Genomic DNA, 12,566 nt, shown 5'->3' on the forward strand with positions numbered 1-12,566 from the left:
TCGATGCACGCTGCACTCGCCGATGGGTTAAGGGGGATAGATACGATGGTCGCAAACGAAAAATAAACGGCGTCGAACCAACGAAAAAAAAAAAAATATATATATATATATATAGAGAGAGAGAGAGAGAGAGTACACTCTACTTGCCCTCTACTCGCTGGCACTGGATCAAATCATAAATCGAAACGATCGGAAGCATGCGTTTAATCGTCGGTGCTGGCAAAACGTAAAACGGAACAGAAAAATAGAGCAGTCTACGTCGAGAACGTGTGATACCTGTATGACTTCCAGGTTGCTCAGCTTCGAGCTCCGCTTGTACTCGTGCTCGTGCGGCCTCGCCGAGTTCAGCACGATCTGCTTCCTGGTCTCGTTGTTGATGTTGTTCGCTCTGGCCCTGGTGCGCTTCATCCGGATCTTCCTGAACGCGACGAACAGGATGATCAGGAACAGGTTCAGCACCACCGCCACGCCGATCCACATCAGCTGTTCCCAGGTGATGTTGAAGTGGCTGGAAATGATCGGCGTCGAGTAGGCCGGGTTCCCGCAGTTCAAACCGGTCATGTTCGGCGGGCAGATGCACCGGTAGCTCCCGATCTCGTTGATGCAGGTGCCGCCGTTCGTGCAGGGGTTCGCGTCGCATTCGTTCACGTCGTTCTCGCAACGGTCGCCCGTGAACCCTTGGCACTTGCAGATGGGCCCGGTGTTGCCCTCCTCGCAAACGCCGCCGTGGGTGCAAGGGTTCGGGCTGCAGTATCTGCCGAACTCGCAGCGTTTCCCGGTGAGGCTGGGCCCGGTGCACTCGCAGGCGTAGTCGTTGCTCTCCGGCACCGGCTTGCACCTGCCTCCGTAGAGGCAGGGCGAAGAGGCGCAGGGATCGGTGTCTATCTCGCAGGCCAGGCCCTTGAACCGGCTGTGGCACTGGCACTCGTAAATGTCGCCGCCCGAGTCCTTGCAGGTGCCGCCGTTCTGGCAGGGCTGGGAGCCGCAAATTCCAGGCGACACCAGGACGGTGGCGGCGTCGCAGCTGAACTCGACGTTGGCGAACCGTTTCAGCACGGCCACGCTGCTCGCGCCGCTCGCGCCGCTCATGTGCAGCGGCACGGACACCCTGGCGATCCTGACGTCGTCCATGCATCCGACGAAACCTCGCTGCACGTCCTCGAATCCCAGGATCGTCGGGTGTTGCCTGACCTCGGCGCCCAAGTAGAGATCGTCGGACTGTAGATTCAATATGTCGTTGCTGCCGGGCGCCGACCCGTGCGCCACGTGTTTCCCGTTCACCGTCAGCCTCGCGCTGTTGCTCTCTCTCTCCAGTAGGATCTCGTGCCAATTCCCGTCGCTCACGTACACGCTGCCCACGCGGACCAGACCCTCGCCGCTTCCCAGATCGAACTTGTACTGCACCACGCCGTTCACCACCTCGAGAACGTTGTAATCGACTTTGCCAGCCGCGTACATCAGGTTCCCGGTCAGCTGGACCGTTCTGATTCTCAGGGACAGACTGAGGCGATCCTCGATCGTCTGTCGTATCAGCGTCTTGGCGATTCTGTAGCGGGCGTAGCTCTTCCCGCTGAAGGATATCGAGTTCCTCGGGATGTAGCAGGACTCGTCGTGGCACTTGGTGATGTCGATGTCGCAGGTATGGCCCGCGAATCCGTCGGGGCACTGGCAGGAGTAGCCTTGGGCGGAGGTCTCCGGCACGCAGATCTTGAACAGCGGACACGGCACCCTGGCGCACTCGTTGACTATCATCTCGCAGTGATTGCCGTCGTAGCCCTCCTTGCAGTGGCACTCCATTCTGTGTTTGTGCCTGGGAGACACGAAGCTCATCACATCCGTCGCCACGGCCGTTATCTTCTCCTTGTCGAGCTGGATCTTGTCCTGACAGTCCCCGTAGACGCAGTAGCCCTTGCTGCACTTGAATCTGACGATCTCCTCGACCACGAGCTTCGTCGAGTCTTCGAGTTCCTTGATTCGCTGGTTCAGAGCCTCGCGGATGCTCTCCGAAGGGAAGAACCCTGGAGCTCCCAGGCTGTTGGCAGGCTTCTTCACCGCGAACAAGAGGTCCAGGTCGTTGTGCACAACTTGCCGGATGGCCCTCGACTTGATCAGATTCGTCTCGTCCGAGGACGCCTGCACGCTGATGATAATAATGTCCTTCGGCCTGCAGGACATGGCGTGACGCACGGTCCTGAGGAAGCCCTTCCGGTGGCTGAGGACAAAGTCCTCCGGGCTGACCTCTCTGAATCGCACGATCACCGCGTTCTCCAACATCTTGTCCGTTATCAGGTCCACCAACACCTTCACCACGGAGTACGAGTGGAATTTCCCGTCGGTCACGCTCACGTTCACTCTGTACTCGCCGACGTCCAGGCGAGGCAGAGCCACCAAGGAGCCGTTCATCTTGTTGATCTGGAAGAGGTCGTTCGGTATAGGGGACGACGGCACCAGGCTGTACTGCAGCGTGTCGTATTGATCCTGATCGGTCGCGTGGACTCGGCCGATCAGCCCGCCCGGGTACTCGTCCATGTAGGAATTGACGACGACCTCCAACGGCGTGATCACCGGCGGGTACTGCGACTCTTCGATCACTTTGATCACCACCCACGCGTCCGAGTAGAGCGGCGGGCTCCCGTTGTCGAAGACTCGTATGTGCAACACGTATTTGTCTTTCACGCGGCTGTTGAACTTGGTCGCGGTGCGGAGCGTGCCGTCTTGTTCCAAGCGGAACGCGTCGCCCTCGTTCCCGGAACGGAAGTCGAAGGTGTACGGGCTGGCGTTCGGCTCGATATCCGCGTCCGTGACCACGAAATGCATCACCGTGTGGCCCAACGGCTTGTCCTCCTGCACCACCGCCGTGTAATTCGACAGCGAGAACATGGGCGGATTATCGTTCGCGTCCAGAACCTCGATGTTCACCATCACGAAGCTGGACAACATCGGGATGCCACTGTCGCGGGCGTGGACTTCCAACACGTAGTTCGAGACCTGAAATATGAAATAGAGGGTGACTGTTGTAATAACTCTTGCACGATGCAGTAATGTCTCCCTAACTGACGCTCGGATTGTGCACAGAAATGGACAATTTGGGGAGAGGAGATATGACTATTCGAACCCTCGCGGCTCGTTTTTTGTAAACGGCGATTGCCAAGGCTCGAATAATCGCGTCTTCTCTTCTCAAATTGTCCAATTTTTGTTTACAAGCTGAGCGACAATTGAGGAGAATTTATGCATTTTCTTTTACTTTCTTAGGATTTACTGTTTATAATTACTGTACTTTGTAACGATTATGAGAGTTTTCCGATTCTTTGTACAATAAATTCTCCGTAATCGACGCTCAGATTATGCAGAAAAATGGACAATTTGGGAAGAGGGGACACGATTATTCGAACCTTGCGGCTTCGTTTTTATAGTTACCGATTGTCAACAATTATAAAAATGGGCCGCAAGGCTCGAATAATCGTCTCTCTTCTCCCTAAATTGTCCATTTTTGCGGACAATCCGAGCGTCAATTAGAGAGACATTACTGTATTTTGGTTTCTTCCGACTCGATCGACGAGTTCGTTAGTTCTTCGTCAACGTCCTACTTCAAGCTGCAGAACGCGTCGTCTTCGCGGTTAAAAGTTGTACTTTCTCAACAAGAATCTCGAAACGATGAAATTAAACATTGTTCCTCTGTACTCACTTCTTCGCGATCCAGAGGCGCGGCGACGATAATCTGCCCCGTTTTCTGTTCGATCGCGAATTGCTTCTGCCTGTCGCCCCGTTCGATGTAGTACGAGACGTTCCCGTTCTCCTCGCTGTCCAAATCGTTCGCGTACACCTGGAACATCCGATTCGAAACGAAAATGAACGACTATTAGGACCGAAATGGAAGTATCGAGAGATTACGAACAAGGGATCATCGGATCGACGAACCTTGGTAACTTTGTCCCCGATCTTCGCGTCCTCCCTGATAGCAGCCCTGTAAGAAACCTCGCTGAAGATCGGCGCGTTGTCGTTGCTGTCGATCACGGTGATGTTCACGGTGGCATGATTGCTCAGCGGCGGCAGCCCTCCGTCCACAGCCTGGATGGTCAAAAAGTAGTCCCTGGCGCGCTCGTAATCCAGCTGTTCGACGATAGTGATCACCCCGGTTCTAGTATCGATCTGGAACTTCTTGTGCTCGTTTCCGCCGACGATCGAGTAGTAGACGTCCGCGTTCACGCCGGTGTCCTTCGAGGTGGCCAGCACCCTGGCAACCTCGGTCCCGACCGCGTAAATCTCGGGCACTTTCGACGAGTAGACCTTCGAGGCGAATTCGGGCGGATTGTCGTTGATGTCCTGCACGTTGACGATCAGCGTGGTCACGTTGATCAGCTGAGGCGTGCCCTGATCCAGAGCCTGGATGGTCACGTTGTACATCGCCTTGGTCTCCCTGTCGAGGGGCTTGCCCAGGGTGACGATGCCGCTGTCGGGCGCGATCAGGAAGTGTCCGTCGGCGGAGTCGACGAACTCGTACCTGATCTTGCGATTGATGCCGATATCGTCGTCCGTGGCGTGCACCTTGGTCACCAAGGTGCCCACCTCGACGTCCTCCGGCAGCGTGGCGCTGTACGCGCGCATCGTGAACTTCGGCGCGTTGTCGTTCAGATCGGAGATCAGGATCTCCAGCTGGGACGAGCATTCCCACGACGGCTTGTCCCTGTCCTGCACGTGGGCGGTCAGCCAGTACTTCGCCTGGGTCTCCCGGTCGAGCTGGCCGATGGTCTTCAGTACGCCCGTCTCCTTGTCCAGGGAGAACTTGTCGTTCTTGTCGCCGGTCAGATAGAAACGCAGCTTCGCGTTCGGTTCGTCGTCGTAATCGGTCGCTAACACGGTCAGAACGTAGGTGCCGGGATGCGAGCCCTCGGACAACACCTCTCTGTAGCGATATCTCAGGCAGTACGGAGGGTTGTCGTTCACGTCCAGCACCTGGACGGTCACTCTCGTCTTGAACACGTATTTGCCGTCCGTGCCAACGATCGCTAACTCGTAACGATCCAACGTCTCCCGGTCCAGCGCTTTCGCCACGTAAACCTCGCCCGTCGATCGTATCTGGAACTGCGATCTAAGGTCCCCGGAAGTTATGTAGAACTCGATCGGCGTGTTCACGTCCGAGTCCTTGTCGACCGTCACCAACTTGACCACCACCGTCCCCGGCAGAGCGTCCTCGTTCACCGTCGCCTCGTAACTGTCGTCCACGAACGCCGGAGCATTGTCGTTGTAGTCCTTCAGCTTCACGTGCACCGACGTTCTGGCGAAGTGCTTCGGACTTCCGTTGTCCATTGCCACCACCTGCGGAAACCGGATAACAGCTTGCATCGAAGCTCCGTTGCGACAGACGTTGGCAGAAAGTTGTCGTCGCGATTGCAGGTACAATAATGTTTCTCTAACTGACGCTCGGATTGTGCAGAAAAATGGACAATTTGGGAAGAGGAGATACGAATATTCGAGCCTTGCGGCCCATTTTTATAATTGTTGACAATCGGTAACTATAAAAACGAAGCCGTAAGGCTCGAATAATCGTGTCTCCTCTTCCCAAATTGTCCATGTTTCTGCATAATCTGAGCGTCAATTACGGAGAATTTAACCCTTTGCACTCAGAGCCGAATTAACGAAAAATTTAAAATAGCTTTTTCGACCCGCGGTTTTTCCATTTTATGTGACCTGGTGCATTCTATGAGCATGAAATTAATTATTGTGACCGGTGCATCAGTTACGCTTCCAACAGCTCTTTAAATGTAAGAAAATTTGATTAATTTACAATGAAATATTAATATTAAAATATTATTAAAAATTAATACTAATATTGAAATATTAATAAATGAATATTAATATTAAAATGTTAATAAACTAATATCAGTATTAGAGTATTAATAAAATTACTTTGAGACGTGACATAGCAATTTTTAACACTAAACCTACCGCGGTCAAAGCGACCGTTTTCTTATCTTGCAATTCTGCAAAGTTCCGAGACTCTTTCGTGGAAAACGCTTGAATAAGTTATATTATCGGAGCAAGTTTTCTAATAAAAACTATACAAATTCTAAATAAATTCTGTCTTCTCACTTTTGTGAAGCAGTACATGCCAGTTAGTATCACTGCTTGGTAGGTTTAGCGTTAATGGCGCCTCGGAGTCGCCGCTCGAGTGCAAACCGATTATACAAATTTATCTCGCGTGTCTCGCAACCGAACCGAAGAACTCTAATTCTTCGCTTCGCGAAAAATCTTCGGACGTTTACCTGGAACTTATACTCGGGTTGCTTCTCTCTGTCGAGCTGGACCAGGGTCGATATCCATCCGGTGTAGGCATCGACCGTGAACACGTTCGCCAGCTCGCCGATATCGGAGCCGAACGAGTAACGAACCTCCCCGTTGCTCCCTAAATCGTCGTCGTGCGCAATAATTTTCAGGATCGACGTTCCCTCCTCTATGTTTTCCGCCAAACTGATGCTGTACGGGTTGCTCTCGAATTGCGGGGCGTGATCGTTCTCGTCCAGCACCTGCAGTGATATCTCGGCGAGGGCGGTCAGCGGCGGGCTCGAGTCGGTTTCAGCAAGGACGCCGATCAGATGCCTATCTTTCAATTCCCGGTCGAGCGGTTTTGCCAGAGTGATCTGGCCGTGCGAGTCGATCGTAAAAAGCGGCGAGTCCTCGTCCCCGGAAACGATTCTGTAAGTCACCGTGTTATTCGTCACGGTTTTTAGCCTGGTGATGGCGGTGCCGACGGCCGACGCCTCGGGGATGAAGAACTTGTCCTCTTTGCGCTCGAACAGAGGCGGCACGTCCTCGTGGCCCATGATGTAGATGCTCAGAGGGACGTCCGCGTGGTGCACCGTGGTCCCTCTGTCCTCCGCGCGGATGAACAGCTCGAACAATTGATTCTCTGTAAAGTCAGGAAAACCGATTCGGCGCGCTTTAGTTAGGGATATTCTAATCTGATATCGAAGATCGTGATAAATAAGCCGTTTATTTTGAAAGTGGCATGAGAGTCGCTTTGTTTTTAAGTCGATATATTTAAGGGTTCGCGTTTTAACACGTTTAAAAATATGGATGCTAACTTTCGAGAAGATTTACTTGTATTTGTTGTCTCGGGATACTGATATTTTTCTCGGTATAAATAATTTCGTATAAACATGAAAAAATCACCGCTTTGATTAGAGTAAAGCGACTTATGCTACTTTCAAAATAAACGGCTCATATATACTATAATAGAGTACAGAATTAGGACGCACCCCATGGTACAGCACTCTTCTGTAAGAAGAGGGCCCCGGTGTTAGGGTTGATGCCGAAGAGAGACTTTGCCTCGGAAGTCTGCGGCTCGTAGATCGAGTACACGATCCTGGCGGCGTCGTCCTCGTCGGCGTCTTGCGCCCTGACCTTGAGGAACGGAGTGTTCAAGCTCAAGTTACCGTGGATGCTGGCCTTGTACTCTCTCAGCAGGAAGACCGGCGAGTTGTCGTTCTCGTCCCCGACCTTGACTTTGACCATGACGAAACCCGACCTGCCGCCGCCGTCGGTCGCCATCACCGGTATCTCGTAGAGCTTCTGCTGTTCTCGATCCAGCTTCTTCCTTGTGACGATCTCGCCGGTCAGCCTGTTGATGTCGAAGATCTCCTTCATCATGTCGGACGGTATGGCGTACGTGATGCTGCCGTAATCGCCGAAATCGTCGTCGGTGGCGATCACGCTGATGACCAAACGGCCCGGCAGCTGGTTCTCGAAAACCGTGACCTCGACGACCGGGTTCGGGAACTTCGGGTTGTGCCTGTTCGCGGGCAGTATCTCGATCTTGACGCGCGTGAAGCTTGTGTAGACGTTGTCGGTGACGGACACGTTCAACACGCTGAGCTTCTTCTCGCCGAAGTTCTGCATATTGATCAGAGAAATGATGCCGGTCGACTGATCGATGTTGTAGGTCTGCTGCTCGTTCCCGCCCACGATCGTGTACGTAAGCTTCTCGTCGACGTAATCTGGATCGCTGGCGGACACCACCGTCACGAACTGACCCCGTTCCGCGTGCTCCGACAGGGAACACGTGTACGACGGCTGCTCGAACTTGGGCGGGTTGTCGTTCATGTCGATGACAGTCACCCAAACGTGAGCGGTGCTCGAGAGGCTGGGCACGCCGCGATCGATCGCGATCACCGTGAAGTGGTGGGACTCGTGCGCCTCGTGGTCCAACGATCTCTTCTGGTATATTACACCCTCCTCCGGGTCGATGTGGAACAGGTCCGTGCTGTTCTCCGTGTCGTTTTGGATCGCGTAACGCACTTGCTGGTTTATACCTAAACGAACACGGACAACCTTGCTGGATCAATTATGCTTTCGAGTGAGAAACCGAACGGCCGCACGGTTCACGATTTACAGGAACATCGCCGACGAAATTCGCAACTTTTCAACCGATCCACATCTTATCCGGGATCTCTAATGTTCATCGATCGTAATCGTTTCTTAAATGGAAAAGACAATTTCTATTTACAGTAATGTCTCCCTAACAACAATTTGGGAAAAGGAGATACCATTATTCGAATCTTGTAGCTCGTTTTTATAGTTGCTGGCAATTCGTGACTATAAAAATGAACCGGATCGAATAATCGTCTCTCTTCTGCCTAAATTGTCCATTTTTGTGGACGATCTGAGCGTCAATTAGAGAGAGACATTACTATATCGTGTGCCGAGATTTACTCTACAGTGGCGAGCAACGATATGTCGATGTTGGTTACATGTACTTCGGAAAATGTCGTTTTCCGTAATATTTTTGGTAAAAAGCAATTTTATTACTGCATTTATTACTGCAATTTTATTACTGCGACGGTCACTGTTCTTCTTTTAATTCTTTAATTATCAGATTTACCACAAAATTTTTACAATTTCTTTCCGAAACTTTATCGAACTGCATCGAACAGGTTTGGTATTTTTTGCTCAGGTACAAAACAATTGTTTTAGTTAGCACTAAAAGGGTTAAATATCGACAACGTTCCAAGTTTACCAATGCATGATGTTCGATGACCTAAGGACAGGGTATAGTCCGTTCAGCACGGTCCATCGACACGATCCAGCTTCGACGTTCATTAAGAAGCAGGCCCGCCAAGATAATTACAACAGCATTAATCTTACTCGACCGCGAGGGATCAGCTACGCGTTATTCATGGGATCAATCTCACATCCTCCACCCCCTTGACATTAATTAAAAGTTCAAGGGGTCATCGTGCCATGCGGAAATAATCTCCGATGCACTTTTGTAACGCCGTATATATTTAAAATTAATAGTTGCATCAATATTTGCTGAAGATGTAACTTGTCATAGAATAAGGAGTACGAGAGTAAAGTACTTTCCAATGAATGAGGAAAATTTTTCGAGTTCCGAGATGATCCGATTTTTCAGAATGTTCTTAACACGTACGAATTTCAAACGCGATATTGAGCAACGAGTCAACATGCAATGGAAGCATAAAATAGAACTGGCAGTCTTCTTGGTCGATTGGCGATATAAGAACAAATGATTAAGGAAATGAATTCTAAATACAGGGTGCCCCAAAAATGTCTCGCAATCCGAAAGTGGCGAGTTCCTCGAGTCATTCGAAGTAACTTTTTCCTTTAGAAAAATTTTCTCCGAGGCAAGTACTCACCGGTGTCGTTGTCCCTGGCCCTGACCCTCAGTACAGAGGTGCCGAACGCCGCAGCCTCCGAGACGGAGATGTTGTAGGAATCCTGCGTGAACTCGGGCGGGCAATCGTTGACATCCTGCACGAGGATGCTGACGAGCACCTCGGCGTAGACGCCGGACACGCTGTCGGTGGCGCGCACCGTCAGCTCGTACTGTTTCTTCTGTTCATAATCCAGCTCATCCACCACAGAGATTACACCTGATTTATTGAAGAGAAGATTGTAGACCCAAAGCACTCTATGCAGCCTAGCGTCCACAAAGCCGAGAAACTTTACGCTGTACTCCGTCGCCTGGATACACGCGCGACCGACACACGCAGAAGATCGAGAGATCGATCGTCAAGCCTAAGCGCACGCCTTTTTTTCCCGTATGATGGACCGTGAAAGACACCCTCTCGCGCGCGATGCGCTCTCTACGGGGCCACCGGTGGTACAAGGAGTTCGTTGCTCGGTTTCGCGGACACCAAGGGTGACACCACTCTGATGAACACAGACCGCGGATCTTTGCGCAAAATAAAAATTCTCCGCATCTGTTGCGAACGGTTTCGAGTAACTTGAATGTTGCATTTATCTTTGAATAATTCGAGTAGCTCGAGAACTTTTTTCTTTCCACCGTTTCGCATCACAGATACTAATTTTTATCGTGAATACACAAAATCCGCAGTCCACGGATGAATGCGAGTCACGCGGTGAACATGTTTGTACAAGACCCTCGGACGCTGCGGGTGAATCTGCGAATGCTACCAAGAGTGTGTGTGTCTGCACCTTCGAACATGACCGTATTCGCTGTGCGGATTAACAGGTTGACCGGACATTGGACTTTGTTATCAGAACCGAGGTTTTCGAGATCCAAGTACGGTAATGTTTCTCTAATGTATGCTCAGATTGTCCATAAAAGTGGACAATTTGGGAAGAGGAGATACGATTATTCGAGCCTTGCAAATTCGTTTTTATAGTTATCAATTGTCAACAATTACAAAAAACGAGATGCAAGGCACGAATAATCGTATCTCCTCTTCCCAAATTTATGCACAATCTGAGCGTCAGTTAGGGAGACATTATTGTACAATAATGTCTCTCTAATTGACGCTCGGATTGTCCACAAAAATTGACAATTTGGAGGATACAAAGGGGACAACAACCTTAAAAACGAGATGCAAGGCACGAATAATCGTATCTCATCTTCCCAAATTGTCCATTTTTCTGCACAATCTCTGCGTCAATTACGGAGACATCACTATACTCTTTGATAGACTGACGTGCTACTATAAGAGTGCCACTATAGTCGTAGAAATAGCATCGAGAATGTTGAGATAGCGTTTAGTTTTATTGTAAAACTTCCGACGGAGTGTAGTAAAATAATTTGACCCTTTTTGGACAGCGGCGGCCGGGTCCATTTTGATCAGCATTTCAAAGGCATCATCTATAGCTACTTAGTTCCCGGTTCTGAATTTAAAGTGGATCTTGTTTAACCGGGTTTGCACTCGAAATTCACCCTCTCGCAAATCAAATTCATCCCGAATTACATATTTACAGGGAATTACACTTCCTCGCGAAGTTAGCCGAGGCTGAACTAGACCAGCTATTCGTTCCGAAAAAAAATAAGAGAAGTAGAACTGCTCGAACTTTAGTTCGCTACGCTGAAAGAGCAAGAAACTGCAGAGCATCAGCATATTTTCGTTTTATTCCGATCCCGACTGTGAGCTTGCAGTTCGCGAGAATTTTAGTAGACGTTTCACGAGCTTTCGTTTCATCGAAGAAGCGTTATAAATTAAGCCACGTCTACTACGGAACGAACATTTGATGTTCATCGCGCGATATGCACAAAAATTTTGAAGTTTCCGAACGATAGCGTATCTTTTTATCACAGAAGTGCGAGACGATTTTATAGGCGAACTCGATCGACGAAAGGGTGAATCAGAGAAGACATTGCAGTCAACCTGTTAAAAGCACAGCACAGGTGCGTCTATCTCCCTATCCGTAGCATCAAGCCGCATTCCCACTTGCACTTTGCAACTTTCAACAATATTTTAGAACACGTGACATTCGACTTGGAAAACAAACGCTGCGTAATAGGGCAAGTGCAAGAGCAGAGGTTCCATCTACGCGGCTGGTTCGAAGTGCGAGCATCGAAGTGCGACGTAAGGTGCAGGCACGTCATGCGAACAGTGTGTGTGTGTGTGTGAAGTTGCGAAAACCTCGGCAGGTAAGCGAAAGGAGTGAATAAAAATATATTTTGCGTGAAAGAAAAAAAAAATAAGACAACGCACGGAGCGTTAAGGCTCGCTCGAGACGCGCGTTCCAAGATGAACCGCTGTTCCGAAATAACAGCGTGCCGCGCGTTCAATCGACACCGTGCTCCAAGCCCGTTTCACAGAGCTCTCCGTTGCTTCTATGCCGATAACGAGACCGGTTCGAGTTACGGTCGGGATGGGAAACGTCGAACAAAAGTAAGAGTATGTTCGTGGAGCAAAGTGCACGACCAAAGCGTTTTTTCTGCCCGGGGGAAAGGAGCCTCGGGGTTAACATGCCGTTAAATGTTGCATCGTTATTGACGATCGAGCACCGTTTTCGTGTGCTCGTCTCGCAGGCTCGTGCAACGTGCTCGCCGGTGAGTGGGTTAGTATCCTAATGCGTGTCAGTGTGTGGATGCGGAAAGCCGAGGACGGTGTCGGATCCTTTCGGTTTTCGAATAAGAAGTCGTCAAGCATCATCGTTTTCTAACGGTATCGTTATTCAAAACTCGTCGAAATATTTTGCAACAATCGATTAATCGTCGGGGACCGTAACGCGCGACGAGAGAGAGAGAAGAACGTTGCTCCCGAGGGATCGAGCCGACGATGAAATTTCGTCGAGCGTCGCGCGGACGATTCGGA

At 50.4% G+C, this 12,566-nt stretch overlaps 1 protein-coding gene across 9 annotated transcripts in view; it reads right to left on the bottom strand.

Annotated features, from left to right (window-relative positions):
• Positions 1-12,566, bottom strand: part of kug (FAT atypical cadherin kugelei) — an 811,192-nt gene that overhangs the window by 9,540 nt on the left and 789,086 nt on the right. For all 9 annotated transcript variants that reach the window (XM_076520745.1, XM_076520740.1, XM_076520743.1 and 6 more), the window contains 6 exons: positions 9,654-9,890; positions 7,257-8,309; positions 6,264-6,907; positions 3,919-5,316; positions 3,686-3,823; positions 277-2,988 (listed from right to left, as the gene is read on the bottom strand). In XM_076520745.1, the coding sequence (XP_076376860.1) occupies positions 277-2,988; positions 3,686-3,823; positions 3,919-5,316; positions 6,264-6,907; positions 7,257-8,309; positions 9,654-9,890 (6,182 nt within the window). The remainder of the gene's footprint in view (positions 1-276; positions 2,989-3,685; positions 3,824-3,918; positions 5,317-6,263; positions 6,908-7,256; positions 8,310-9,653; positions 9,891-12,566) is intronic.

The sequence above is a fragment of the Megalopta genalis genome, chromosome 4, assembly GCF_051020955.1.
Source record: "Megalopta genalis isolate 19385.01 chromosome 4, iyMegGena1_principal, whole genome shotgun sequence".
Lineage (NCBI taxonomy): Eukaryota > Metazoa > Arthropoda > Insecta > Hymenoptera > Halictidae > Megalopta > Megalopta genalis.